Genomic DNA, 15,177 nt, shown 5'->3' with positions numbered 1-15,177 from the left:
CATTAGATGGAAGATAAGAGTAAATATCTTCCCAGATCCTTTCTACTTGGATACTCTATGACTCACATATGCAGATGAATTGAGACCACGCCAATCCAGATATAAGAAAATCTAATGGCTTAGGAAAATGTCTAAGACCTTTTAAACTAGGGTCTTAAACCTTAACTAGGGTGTCATAAACCTTAAAATTTAGCTGAGGTTTATTCTAAGTATAGAGGTATCTAATATCTTTCTGAAATTACCTTGATCAGAAGCAAAGTTTATGTTTTTGTGTCCCCTTAGACCCAAAGGTATTGACTTGGGTGTGAGACTTTAAAGGGTTTGCCCTGTGAGCAGGATGAGGGATAGGATGATTCATGGAGTCCATGGGTATAAGATCTGCCTGGGCATGGGATATTCACCAGCCCAGTACAACTCTCTAAGAACAGATTAGAAAAACAACCCAGCAATAAGATTATCTCACTTCAGAGATTTCTTTGCACAACAGCCCCTTACACTAACACTTTTGGTTCTTAATTTGGTCAAAAGACCAACTATGGAGAGAAGGGAGACAAGTTAGGTCTGGCAGGGACAAAAGACCCACTATATCTGCAGCACATGATTGAAGAGAAGTCTAAATTGAGTTGTTAAAGGAAATGCCGGCGGGGGCGGGGCGGGGGCATTCAGCGTTTAAAAAAAGATTATGAAAGGTGGCATTTGAACATTTTTTAAAAATAGAGTTTTGAGATCTAAAGAAAAAAGTATCACCTCACACACATAATCATTTCTGCTATACTGGATTCTATGAAGAGGGCCAATTCCTTCTCTCTGAGAATGACAAAAGTACAGTTTCCTAATGTTAAAACCATTTAAACTGCAACTTGAATTAATGGAGGGAAGATTATATTACAAAGCTCCACACCTATCTGGCAAAATATTTGGAAGGTGGAATTTTAAGGCATGGGAGATACAAAGAATCACACAGAAAACAGACACTAATTTGAGCACTTAGGAATGACATGGTGCTTCCAAATATGTAAGGCTTCTCCACCATTCTAAATGTTCATGACAAAGGAAAATGAGACAAAGACAACAAAATAGAAAAAAATAATTTGGTTATAACTCATACAAGGAATTTGAGCTGCATGAGCTACAGCTGCTGCTCAAAACAAACAACCTAAACCCTTAATATAAGTGAGTACCAAAATATTCACTGAAATACTTCATGTTATATAAAGTATAATATGTCCTATAATTTACATAAATTATATAAACAAGCATACTAAAAAAAGACTGGAAAGATACAATAAAATATAAACTATTTTGTCTATAGGTGGTAGTAGCTTTATAGGTAAATTCTATTTTCCTTTAGCTTATCTGTGGCTTAAAATTATTCTACATCAGGAGTTACTTTTGTGGAAAAAAGGGGAGGGAGAAATTTTTTTTTTAATGCCATGTAGACATGCAAAATTCTAGTGTTCACATTCAGAATTTCTCATTTTCCTCATCAAAAATATTTAAATCATAAAAATGTCTTGCTTGTGGGCCCCTGACACCAGCAAAGTTAACTTCCCTGGCATGTATCCACTTATGAACAAGGTGGGCACATGGCAAGAGCAGAAGGCACTCACACAAAAGCTTCTGACATTCACCTTGATGTTTGTGACTGCAGTCGAGCTGGCTTGTCCACAGGAAGAAAGAAGCCTTAAACGAACTGGTTTTCCCCGAGCCTTCTTGGCTAGGAGTAGAAGATAAGTAGCTGTGAGGTGATCATACTGCCACTGGAGGAAAAGAAAATCAAATTGTTTAGAAGATTAAACTTGCTTTTTGAAATAATGTTTTATTTTAAATTAATTTTTTCCTCAATGTAACAAACATTCAGAATTTAGACATTCTTTTTGGCTTTAAAGCATATAATGAAAGACAGCAATCCCCTACCCCACTCCCACACACACACAATTTCCACTCCCTAAAAGGTACCTTCGGCTGTTTTTTCTATATTTCTAAATTAATTGCTTATACAGCTTTAATTTTTTTCAGCTTCGGATATTATCTCTAGATTTCTTACTATAGAAAATAAGAACTTAGCTCTACTACAACTCCTTCCTTCCCCCGAACAAATTTCCCTGCATCCTCCTACTATAGTTTTATAATTTCTAGTTAAATCAACGTTTACATTATTATGATTATATAAATAGTATTTTCAACTAAGTAAAGGCAATATTCAAAATATTTAATTGGTACCCTGACCCCAGTGAATCAAAACAGAGGCCAAAATATGAGTAGGTCCCTGGGAAACCCCTGCCATGCCAATTATTAACCTTTTAATTGCTGGATATGAGGCAGGACCGGAGGGAGGTACCAGGCCTAAGGGAGGTAACAGGGCAACAGGGAGGGCACTCAATGTAGTAGTTATTTACCAATCAGTATACAAATATTCTAGTATCTTAATAATCTGTATGGCCATACTGGTTGAATATCAGCCCTGCAACCAAACCACACAGGGTGCTATCCTTGCACTTTCTTCTTTTGAAACTTTTTCTTGAAGTTAAAAATAAAAAAGAAGCAGTCATCTGATTAACTCAACTCCACACTCTCCAACACTCTTCACCTCCTCCCAACATGTTCACAACACATCAGCTAATCTGTCTCCTCCTCTGCCTCATTTTGGAGACATTCCACCTGATGTCTGCATTCTATGCTCCACTCTGGGCTGGCTTCTTTCTCAGCCTGCAACTCAAATGTCAGTTGAGGGGTTCCCTTCACTTCTATCCTACAATATACCCCTTGGTTTCCTAGATCCTACCTGTTCCTATCTCTTCATTTACTTTCTTGTTTTGGTGGAACATTTCCTCCAACAACTTCCCGAGTGTGGATGAAGAGGAGGTAAATTTTTTGAGATCTTGCATGTCTGATAAATGACTGTATGCTATCCACACGCTTGACTCTGGTTTGACTGAGTATGGAATTTCAGGCTGACAATAATTTCCATAGCTTTGAAGGCACCATCCCATGGTCTTCTAGCTTCTAGTACAGTTATCGAAAAATCTAAAGTCTTTCTGATTCCCAAGCCTTTGCGTATGACCTTTTGTTTCTTGTCTCTAGAAACTTTTTGGATCTCCTTTTCCCCCCTAGTTTTCTGAAATTTCACTAAAACAGGCCTTTGTGTGAATCTATTTTCATCCATTTTGCCAAACCCTAGTTAAGTCCCTTCATTCTTAGAAACTCATACCTTTCAGTTCTGGAATATTTCTTCTTGTACTACTTCTGTGATGGTTTCCTTCCCTTTCTTCTTCTCTGTTTTATCTTCCTGCAACTTCTATTATGTCTATGTTGGACCTTTCTTACCCCTTCTCTTTTCTTTGTGCATCTCTTTGTCTTTAGGTTCTACTTTTGAAAGATTTCACATTACCTTCATTTTCAAACATTTCTACTGAGCTTTTCATTTCTGTAGTCATATTTTAAATCTTCAAGAGTATCTCTTAAAATGTTATTTTAGTCATCTTATTCCTATTTCAAAAAAGAAATAGCTTCTCTTATCTCAGAGAATATTAATTATTGTTTCTTAGCTATTTTCTTCCACTCCCTGCATTATCTGTTTTTTCTGAGCATCTCTGCTTTTTCTTCCTTCTCTCCCACCACCCCATTTGTTTTGATCTTTGACTTTCATGTTAGAGGCCGTCCTCAAAGGTCTGGTGATCTTTGGCTGTCTGTCTCTATTTGAAAGCAAAGAGTATACTACGCAGCTACTTAAGACTCTTGTGTAGTTTAGGCCTGCTCATTACCTTATGGGCTTCTCTCTAAGGTGAACAGACAGGAACCTGAACTCCCAACCATTGGTATAGTAGGTCTTTTCTCTTGGCTTTTCCCTAGAGATGAGTCTCCCAATATTTTCCCCAACCCCACTGCAATTAGGATAAAATCCTGATCCCAGGATTCTCAGAGTTGAATAGGGAAGAGAGTTAGAGGCAGTGGTTCACTGTTCAGTAAGAGGAATGTGTGTGTCAATGCATCCATTTCAGAATGGCTCATCACCCCCACCTGAGCTGCATCTGGTACAAGAGTGCCTCTTGTTCAATGTCTCCAGTCTTCTGCTGGGGTGGAGAAGACGTGGCTATCATACAGCACAAGGTAAACAGAGGGACCTAGCAATCTAACTGCTCCTAAGACAGACTTTCAACCAATCTTCCTGTTTCCACCCTGCTCACTTCCCTGACTCCAGAGGTTCCTAGGACCTCTGATTCCTGAGCCTTTCTGGAGCTCCAGGGCTCTAATCAATTTGCTTACTGCCTTTTCCCACTGCAGGCACTTTGTTTTCAGCTTTCTCCAAAATGCTAGGTCAGCTGCCACTTAGCCATTTTGTAACTTCTAAAACTTTACTGACATTTCTTTTGTCTCCTCTTTTCTTCTCTTCATTGTGAATTGTTTGTCTTTTTATTCCTTTATCGTTATTTTAGTGAGGTTTTAGGAAGTGTTGGATGTAAACATGTCTGTTCAATCTACGTGAATAACTGAAAGTTTCTAAATAATGTACTTAAGACTTTGAGACTCTCTGCCCTGCAAAAGTGTTAAATTTTAATGCTAAATAATATTTTGTGCTATGTACCTCACAAAGTACACGATCCAAAGAGGTCTACTATCACCTCTGATTTTATTAATAAATTTTATCTGTTAACATTTTAGATGGCCACAATCATAGTATATGCTTTGAAATTTACATAATGGATCTATCAATCTAGTGGAAGAAGTATAACACTGTGATAAATTATCATAGAATGTTGCCTTTAATCCAGAAAGGTTGGGGGAAAGGAAGGACGGAAAAGGTTTCATGGAGAAGGTACTTGGAAACTAGGTGAAAACTATATAGTTATAATCACTCTCTACTTTCCAGAAGCTACGTTAAAGGTTTTTTCTGCACCTCCCACATCCATGGTCTCATGTGTGATAGCTGCCTTCTTGAAAGAGATGGCATAAACTGACTAGAGACAATTGCTCAGAAACAAGTTGCCACTTGCTTGTCAACAATGGCATAACCCAGGCATTGTAAACAATACCTGGAGGGCGCTAAGAGTTTTAGGTGGAGTTTTCTAAACAGGCCTCAGAGTTTTATAATCCTGGAAACTCTACTTCCCTAGGCAAAAAAGCATCCTTTTAATAACTTCTTTGCCATAGCCACTTCATACTACTTACTACAATAAGATGCACAGGGGAGTTCTATGTTTAATAACAAATAAATCAACACATTAGTTATGCTTTTCAGGTGATGTCGATCCCCAAGTCTAATGCAACCAATGTCTCCCTTATCTTTTAGGCAGCTCCCTCTTTTGAAAGTCAAATGTCTGAAAGTAAAGCAATAGGTTTACCTGTTATAAAGAAGGTTCCATTTCTAGAAAACAAAAAACATTTTAAAATCCCCAGTTACTGTTCAGGCAAGCCAAATGTTAAAGGACTGCCCGGGCACCTGGGCTGAGGAGAGGCAGCTACTGGAACAGAGCGTTTGAGAAACTGAGGAGTGGCCCACCATCCTTCTCCTGACCTTGCTCCCGAGGCCCTCAATCTTTAAACTTCTGCCACCAGAACACATGGGTGTTTGCACTGCAGGGGTGAGAGGAAAGGATCTGTCTTGGTCTGTAGGTTCTCGTGTGCACATGCGACCCTCAGCAAAGCCAGATAGATAACTGGCTGCTCCACAATCCAGAGCCACCACGGCTGGAAGATCGGGGAAAGTAAGGAAATCTATGAAGTGGAAGCTCTAGCACCACAGGAGGAAATCTCAACAGGACTATGAGATGGCTCAAAATCATGATACATGAGAGACTCTCACTTCCGCATTCAAAAAGCAGTTTAAGAATGCTCATGTATATAATATAAAAGTGGTAGTTCCATGAGTTGAATGTTTGGGAATAATACTGTTTCTCTCTCTTTACACAAGGATCAGCAGCACCATACCCAGCATGGAGCACATGAAACTGATCCCTGTCCTGTCTAGCCAGCACCTAGAGCTCCCAAGATGCCAGAAAAAAAAATGTAACAGACCACGGCTGATCTCAAACCTGGTTTTCCCAAGGCTCTTTAAACTGGAAAGTACCTAGAACCAATGTGAATTCTCTGAGACCACCCAGACCAGAATTTTTCAACTTCAACACTATTTGATAGTTGACGTGGATAATTCTTTGTGGTGAGTGGCTATTCTCTAGGATATTTAGCAGCATCCCTGGCCTCTACCCACTAGATGCCATTAGTATATACACACACACCCATTGTGACAACCAAAAATGTCCCCTGAGGGGCAAAATCACTCCAAGTTGAGAACCACTGACTTAGACCAATGCTTCACAAGCTTTAATGTATAGATGAATCACTTAGGGTTTATTAGGATGAAGATTCTGATTCAGCAGGTCTGAGGTGGGACGTAGATTCTGCATTTCTAACAAGCACAAAGTGATGCTTATGCTGCTGATTCTAGATCACACTTTGAAGAGCAAGAATCTAGAGTAATACTTCTCAACTCCTGGCTACACACTGCAATCATTTGGAAAGGTTTTAAAAATTGTGATGCTTATGCCATTACCCCAGACCAATGAAATAGTAATCTCTGGGGTGGGATTTAGGCATCAGGATTAAAGTTCCTAGGTGATTACAATGTTCAGGCAAAGTTAAGAAGATATTGTCTACTCATCCCTAGGACTGGAAAATAAGTATAAACAGGCATTTAAGAATGAGGGAAGGGCTTCCCTGGTGGCGCAGTGGTTGAGAGTCCGCCTGCCGATGCAGGGGACGCAGGTTCGTGCCCCGGTCTGGGAAGATCCCACATGCCGCGGAGCAGCTAGGCCCGTGAGCCATGGCCGCTGAGCCTGTGCGTCCGGAGCCTGTGCTCCGCAACAGGAGAGGCCACAACAGTGAGAGGCCCATGTACCGCAAAAAAAAAAAAAAAGAATGAGGGAAAAGTACACAAGAAGAAAAACTATTACTTTCCTCACACATTCTTGATGTTGGTCATGCCTAGCTTTCAGGATAACTGAGATCTTTAAAGAGATGTAACACCAGAAAACAATCTCTATCATGCCTCATTATTTTGTTTTCTTTATCAGAAGTAAGAAGACAATTCCCATTTCCATTTCACTTTTAAGTTTGAAAATTATATGTAGACACCACATAAAGGATACTATTTTAAAGACTTTTTTTTTTCCTAATGATTCTTGAAATTCTGAGTATGTTACTTTTAAGATTCAGATTTTAAAAGTTTGTGAATCTCATACTAAATTTTTTCTGGATAAAATGACATGATACATGGGACTTGCTTTGAAATACCCTAGCTAAAAAGGGCAGATGGAGGGTAGTGTTGGAATATAGATAAAATTGGCAAAATGTTAATAACTGTTAAAACTGGATGATGAGTACATGGAAAACCATTGTTATTATACTAGTCTCTCTACTTTTGTAGGTGTTTGAAAATTTCTATAATAAAAATTTAAAAAGAATTTTTTTGAATCCAAAATATAGTTTTCTATTAAAGTGCATTCCAAAGAAAAGGTCATGTAATTTTTTTTTAACTTGTTTACAATGAAAACTTTGAATTTTCATTGTAAAATACTAAGGACCTGACATATCTGGCAGCAGTTCCCAATTCTTACCATCCTGTTTCATTCCATGAAAAAGTAAATTATCATTCTGTTTTCCAGACATGTTCTGTTTGTCTGGAATTGTCATTCAAAAGACATATTATGTCATTCAAAAGAATTCCTTCATATCTCCTCCTCACTGAAAAAAGTTGTGGCTTAGTAAAGTTTGGTTAGTTTTAAAAAAAATTGCTTAAGGCCTTTACCTTTCAAGTTAGAAAAGAGAAAAAAACAAATACAATTCATAGGTGATGAGAGACATAGTACTGAACCAGGAGCCATGTTGGCTGCGATCCCTGCCCATCGTGTTAGATTGTACTCAGAGACAGCTGTGAGTGCCTCTATCTCTAGAAAAAAAACACATGTGTGATCTAGAAATTAAGCATCTGCAAGAGCTAAAATGATCCAATACCAGAAATCATGATGATGATTTCATGGTATTTGGTTCATAAGGTTGGGGGTGATGCGATGCTACAAGGTTGCTTTCAGGTAAAATGAAAACTGCGTTGTGTTTACCTCATTTCTACAACAGAATCACAGTTCCATGTTAGAGAATTTAAAGTAGTCAAAATTGAAACTCTGTCAATTCTCTGGACTCATTTGTTCTGTTTCTTAAAAGTTTTTTTTCCATTGTCTCTTTGATCAATCTCATTTTTTTTTTTTTTTTTTTTTTTTTTGCTGTACGTGGGCCTCTCACCGCTGTGGCCTCTCCCATTGTGGAGCACAGGCTCTGGACGCGCAGGCTCAGCGGCCATGGCTCACGGGCCCAGCCGCTCCGAGGCATGTGGGATCCTCCAGGACTGGGGCACAAACCCACGTCCCCTGCATTGGCAGGCGGACTCTCAACCACTGTGCCACCAGGGAAGCCCTCAATCTCATTTTTAAAGAGTATATCCACCAGACATCAGAAAGAGTTGAGTGGAAAACACACATAAACATAAAATAAGTGCAATATTTACACCCATGATAAAATCATAGGTCTGAAAAATGCTATACTATTTTTAATGTACTGATAAAATAAAAAACAATGATGAAACAAAAGATATTACTCTCAAATTCATGCTGTATTTCTTACCAGTGAAATTAAATCCTCCATTGTTTGTCTGTTGTTTCTGTGATATACAGAAAGTTCCGTTACACAATCTTCATCAAGGTGAAAAAGCTACAAAAAAATTTTATCAACTTTATTAACAAAAAATTACAAAATATTTATGGTTTTGAAATTTTAAAATTACCATAATTACCTGGTAAAATCAAACACCAACATGTAAAAACAACATGAGTTTGTCAAACTCTTGGGTAAGAATAAACATTCTCGGGCTTCCCTGGTGGCGCAGTGGTTAAGAATCCACCTGCCAATGCAGGGGACATGGGTTCAAGCCCTGGTCCGGGAAGATCCCACATGCCACGGAGCAACTAAGCCTGTGCGCCACAACTACTGAGCCTGCGCTCTAGAGCCCACAAGCCACAACTACTGAAGCCCGCACGCCTACAGCCCGTGCTCCGCAACAAGAAAAACCACCGCAATGAGAAGCCTGCGCACTGCAACAAAGAGTAGCCCCTGCTCGCCACAACCAGAGAAAGCTCGCGCCCAGCAACAAAGAGCCAACGCCAAAAATAAATAAATAAATTTATTTTAAAAAAAAACACGAATAAACATTCTCCACAATTTTTAAAGATATAAGCAGATAACAATAAGAAGTTCAAGAAGATGATGAGCTCTCTTTTCCAGCCCTTCACATCCCCCTCATCATCTGATCAACTGTTACAATTCTGCTGTGCGGCCAAGGGACTATATTCTCCTCCCCTACCGCAAGACAGGGACTGGTATTTGCATCAAAGAGCAGTCATCTAGGCATCCAAAATCACTGGCAGGACAACAGACTGGGTAAAAGAGTGGCTCAGACTTGTAGCATATTGTCCCCCAGGTTATGTTTGGGTTTAGCGCAATCCAAGGAGCCCTTATGATGGTGCCATATATGCTGCACAATCATCATTATGCTGAAGGTACCAGTAAAGCACAATTTTTAAAAGGAAGAAGTGACACAGCTGCTACACAAACTTTATTTTGCTTAAGGACAGAAATTATCCAAGTATTGTGATCCCTGCATGATGAGACCTCACCAGAGATGGGGCCAGAAATGAGTTCTCAGAACCAAACAAGGATCACTGAGAATGAAAAGGCAGGAAGGGTCTGGCCTGGACCTGGAACAGGAGTTCAGAAAATAATATGGGAAAAGAATCATAAGGAATGTAATTTTAAAGTCATCTTTCCAATGTAAGAATTCACTTCACAACAGCCCCAATATGGGATGTTTCACTTTCTGCTTAAAGTCTTCCTCTCCAGAACAGCTGAGATGGTTAGCTTCTTCCTCCTCCCCTAAGGTCTGTCTCCCTGTGATCCCTATCCACTGTGAATTGGTACAATCTGACAGCTGACAGGCTTTGGAAGTAGAGAGACCTTGGTTTTAATCATTACATCAAAAAATAACCGTGTGACCTTGAGCATATTACTACACCGCTCTGAACCTCAGTTTCATCATCTGTAAAACAGAGATGGCACCTGCCTTGCAATATATGTAACCTATGTGGTGTACCTAGTACATCACCTTAAATGAGTAGGCCCTCAAAAAACTGTTAACTATTTTTACTAACAGTCATAATTCTATTTCCTCTTTGGTATAAGAACTTTCAGAAATTTGAATATTCCTATTATCAACAACCTTTCCTCTCCAAGTTTTCTCTTTTCTAGCTCCTTTAACCACTGTTTTAATGATTAACCCCCCTTACCATTCTGGCCCTTTCGTTAGATCACATAGTTCAGGTTTTCACTGACCTTCAACGTACCAGCATGTGGCAGAGCAATATCATGACCTTCCCTTGTTACCACACTTGTAACATCAGACTCAAGAGAAAGTCATGTTGCCATCATGAAACTAGAGGAACAGTACAGACAACGACCTGCATGATTGGCTGGTACAAGCTCAACCTCAAGGGCTATGGAGAATGGGGAGACCACAAAGGTTTATACTGATGGTTTTATGAAAGTCAAAAATGCCACAAGTAAGTTTTCATTGTGTTGCTTTGACCTTAGCAGCTCCCCAAAATGTAGATTCCTGCTTCAGGAAGGGCTCAGCCTCAGAAGTTTGGACACTTTACCACCCAGTTGGGTATCTTCTTGTTGATACCACTGCTCAAGCATGAAGGAAATGATTTCTGGGTTCCCTCCATGATCTTAAGTTACTTTCTTAAAAACAAAAACCTCTCCCCCATAGCCTCTTGCTCTGTAACTTTACCACAAGGTGTGTGGAGGAAAGGAAGGAAGGGTAGGAAGGAGATGCTATCTTCTTTGCTGGGCTCCTGAACTGGAAAGAATGAAAAGAGTGGGACAAGACACCAAAGTCTGAAAAATACAGTTTAACTCAAGTTTTCCAAAGGGGTTCAACACTTTAAGTACTCTGAATTCTCAGCCACACATGCTCCAGTTAAATTAAGTACAAAAACGCATACCCAAAGCTAGCTAATTATTTTGGATTATCCGTGCCTACTACATTTCCTGTTCAGTAGGGCAGAAAATAGAACTGAATATAACTTCTATTTGATACAATACTTGGGTACTAGAGCTACGTGTGAAAATGATAGAAGGAGATCATGCATAGAGTTACAGAATAGCATCTATACCTTAAATATCCAAGTAAATCTGAATTATTTTTTATAGTTCACTCTTGATAAAACACAATACTGAGGCAGAAAAGCAAATACTTCGAAAAGCAATAATCCCTTATAGCTCCTCTGTATATAACTCATTTGATCCCTGCGACAGCTCTGTAAGGCAGACATGACAGATTAATGACATAACATTGAAAGGCACTCTATAGATGACAAAACATGATCCAAACATACAGAAGAGACTGGCATTAGAATACCCATATTAGAGGTGAGAAAATGAAGACTCAGAAAAAGTTATGCAATTTGCCTGAAACTGGCATTTTTCATCCTAGCCCAGGGTTTTTCCTACCACACCATAATGCCACCTCTCCATGACTCTATTCCAGTAGCTATTCCAACAGAGACCAGACAACTAATGCTCATCACAAAGGCTACAGCTACACAGAATACAGGCCCTGAGTTTGAATTAGTTGGCCTGTCAGATCCATTATATTCTGGAGCCCTTCTGTCTGGGTTAAAATCCTGGTTCTACACTTACTAGTTGTTTGACCTTGGGCAAGTTATTTCATGATTCTGTGTCCAGTTGCTTCATCTGTAAATGGGGACAATAACAGTACCTACTTCAGAGGGTTTGTATGAGGACTGAATGAGTTAATAAGAGTTAAAAACACAAAGCCTCTAAAGGTACTATCCTAAGGGCTCTGTCTATATTATATTATAGTACTACAGTAGCACACTTTTCTATTATAGTAAGCATTCAATAAATATTAGTAATTATTATACTAAGATGTAAGGAAAATCATATACTTTTTTGGAACACTCAAAACTATGCATCTTACCTTATACTGTGCCCCAATTTAAAATAATCTTTGTGTTGTTGAAATCAGAGACTTTCTTCCTTTGGGCATCTGTTCCACTGCAAACAGTAGCATATCCTACCCTATTAAGGATCACGGCTGAGAAGACATGTAAAGCCCTCCCACACGTGGAGAAATGATGACCCCCAATGGCTGAACACAGGCATGTGCACCACCCACGTTCTCCACCTCACAAGGGCACGTCACAGCTCCCCTGGCCCTGCTGCTGTGCTGCTCAGACACCATATACTCTGCTGTCCTAGGCTCTCAGTGTTGATGGTTGTTAGCATTAAGTTGCAGCTCTAATTGTGTTTGCTCAATAGCTACTGAAGATGTCGTGGAAGGTTAAAGGAAATATGAAGAAGAGAGATTTTAGGGGTTGACAGTCACAGGAGAATCAGGAGGAATTTCAGATGAGGCTGCATGGTCATAACAGTGGGCAGACTAGTGAGAAGGGGTTAAAAACAAACATAGTCTATTTTCCCAAGTATTTATATTTATTGGTGTAATTCTTCCAGAAAGCAAATACCCCACAGCTGTATCAGGTCTACAATGTGGCATGTATCCAAGCTATTCTGTTGACCCATGCACATACTCCTCTCCATTGCAGACGTTGTAGTAGATTATCAAAAAACATCCCCAGGGCTTCCCTGGTGGCGCAGTGGATGAGAGTCCGCCTGCCGATGCAGGGGACACGGGTTCATGCCCCGGTCTGGGAAGATCCCACATGCCGCGGAGCGGCTGGGCCCGTGAGCCATGGCCGCTGAGCCTGCGCGTCCGGAGCCTGTGCTCCGCAACGGGAGAGGCCACAACAGTGAGAGGCCCACATACCGCAAAAAAAAAAAAAAAAAAAAAAAAAAAAAAATCCCCAATTACCTGAAAAGGCTATTAAAACACTTCTCCTTTAAAGCATTAAAATGCTTTTCTAACTATGTATCTGTGTAAGGCTGCATTTTCTCCATATGCTTTAATAAAAACAACATATCAAAACAGACTGAATGCAGAAACAGATGAGTACCCAAGTGTCTTCTATTAAGCTAGACTTTAAAGAAATCAGCAAAGATGTAAAGCAGTGCCACCCTTCTCACTGGATTTATTTCTTAAGTAGTTATGTTTAATTTCTTGATTTCCTTATCTATGAAAAGAGGATAAGAACTGTACCAACTTTGATGGCTACACTTTCCATACTGGCTCTGGGTTTTGCTTTGTGGCTTGCTTTGGCCAGACATTAGTAAGCACAATGCAAGCAGAGGCTTGAAAAATGCTTGAGTGTGGGACTTCCCTGGCAGTCCAGTGGTTAAGACTCTGCACTTACAATGCAGGGGGCGCGGGGTTGATCCCTGGTTGGGGGAACTAGGATCCCACATGCCACGCGGTGCAGCCAAGAAAAAAAAAAAAAAAAAAAAAAAAGCTTGAGTGTTAGGGTTTGCCCACTTTCTGGCTTCTTCTGGAATCTAGCTGCCATATCAAGGAGCCCAAACTAGCCTGCTGGACAGTGTGGCCCAACAAATAACCAGCACAAACAGTTGGTCTTCTGAGTGAGGCTTAGACCATCCAGCCACAGTCAAGTCACCAGTTAACTGCAGCCACATGAATGACCCCAGGTAAGACTAACACAGGAAATATCTGGCTGAGCCCCAAACTGCTGATCTACAGAATTGTAAATTATTATTGTTTCAAGTCACTAAATTTTGGGGTGGTTTTTTATGCAGCAATAGTTCGCTAATATACAAAGTATACATACCCCTTACATAAAATAGATAAGCAACAGAGATTTACTGTATAACACAGGAAACTACATTCAATATCTTATAATAACCTATAGTGGAAAATAATCTGAAAAAATATACATATGCATAACTGAATCACTATGCTGTATACCTGAAACTAACACAATATTGTAAATCAACTATACTTCAATTAAAAAATATTATACATACCCTTCAGTAATGCTCACATTTTTACCAAGTTCAAATTGCCATTTGTTAAAAAATATTTTTTAAAACATTAATGTAGGAATACTTATTAATATAACTGCTTAAACTTGCATAGCACTTTGTGTTATTTAAAGTTCTTTCACACAGACCTACTAGAGAATGGACTTGAGGATATGGGGAGGGGGAAGGGTAAGCTGTGACAAAGTGAGAGAGCGGCATGGACATATATACACTACCAAACGTAAAATAGATAGCTAGTGGGAAGCAGCCGCATAGCACAGGGAGATCAGCTTGGTGCTTTGTGACCACCTAGAGGGGTGGGATAGGGAGGGTGGGAGGGAAGGAGACACAAGAGGGATATGGCAACATATGTGTATGTATAACTGATTCACTTTGTTATAAAGCAGAAACTAACACACCATTGTAAAGCAATTATACCCCAATAAAGATGTTAAAAATAAATAAATAAATAAATAATAAAGTTCTTTCATATATATATATATTAGACCAGTTCTCATGGTATGGTCTGTAGACCCCTGAGGATCTCCAATCAAAACATCATAGCAAAACAATGCAGAAGCAGGTGAGATCCAAGTGTATTCTATTAAGCTAGACTTTAAAGAAATTTGCAAAGATGTAAAACAATGCTAGTCTTTCCACTAAATTTATTTTTTAAATAGTCATTTTTCATAAAAATATTTGTGATAAACTGTAATAGGTTTAGTACTGTTACTTTTAAATGAATCGATCAATAAATATTTTAATAAGTGAATAATAAGAGCATAAAGGGGCCCTCAGACTTAAAAGTTTGAGAACCTCTATAACCTTATAACTACTCTGGGAAATAGGAAGAACAGGTTTAACCTACTTTTTACAGACGAATATATTGGTTTGGAAAAGTTAAGTAACTTGCCTAAGATTCCCAGAGCACTCTTCACAATCCTGACTACGTGAGAAACACCAGGGAGCTTTTAAAAAATATCCATTAATTGCTGTGGGACGGGGCACAGGCACTTTTTTTTTAAGGTCCTTGTGATTCTCATGTGCAGGCCCGGTTAGGAGCCACTGTCCTAGAGATTAACAGGCAAATATACAATTCAGTTACAATCTCCCAAA

At 39.3% G+C, this 15,177-nt stretch overlaps 1 protein-coding gene across 9 annotated transcripts in view; it reads right to left on the bottom strand.

Moving 5' to 3' along the window:
- Positions 1-15,177, bottom strand: part of MELK (maternal embryonic leucine zipper kinase) — a gene marked incomplete at its 5' end in the record, with an annotated part of 71,517 nt that overhangs the window by 18,346 nt on the left and 37,994 nt on the right. For all 9 annotated transcript variants that reach the window (XM_079706473.1, XM_079706474.1, XM_079706475.1 and 6 more), the window contains 2 exons: positions 1,632-1,760; positions 8,674-8,760. In XM_079706473.1, the coding sequence (XP_079562599.1) occupies positions 1,632-1,760; positions 8,674-8,760 (216 nt within the window). The remainder of the gene's footprint in view (positions 1-1,631; positions 1,761-8,673; positions 8,761-15,177) is intronic.

This window comes from Hyperoodon ampullatus (genome assembly GCF_949752795.1).
Source record: "Hyperoodon ampullatus genome assembly, chromosome: 6".
Lineage (NCBI taxonomy): Eukaryota > Metazoa > Chordata > Mammalia > Artiodactyla > Ziphiidae > Hyperoodon > Hyperoodon ampullatus.
The sequence above is the reverse complement of the archived record's forward strand: the minus strand, read 5'-3'. Positions and strand labels throughout refer to the sequence as shown.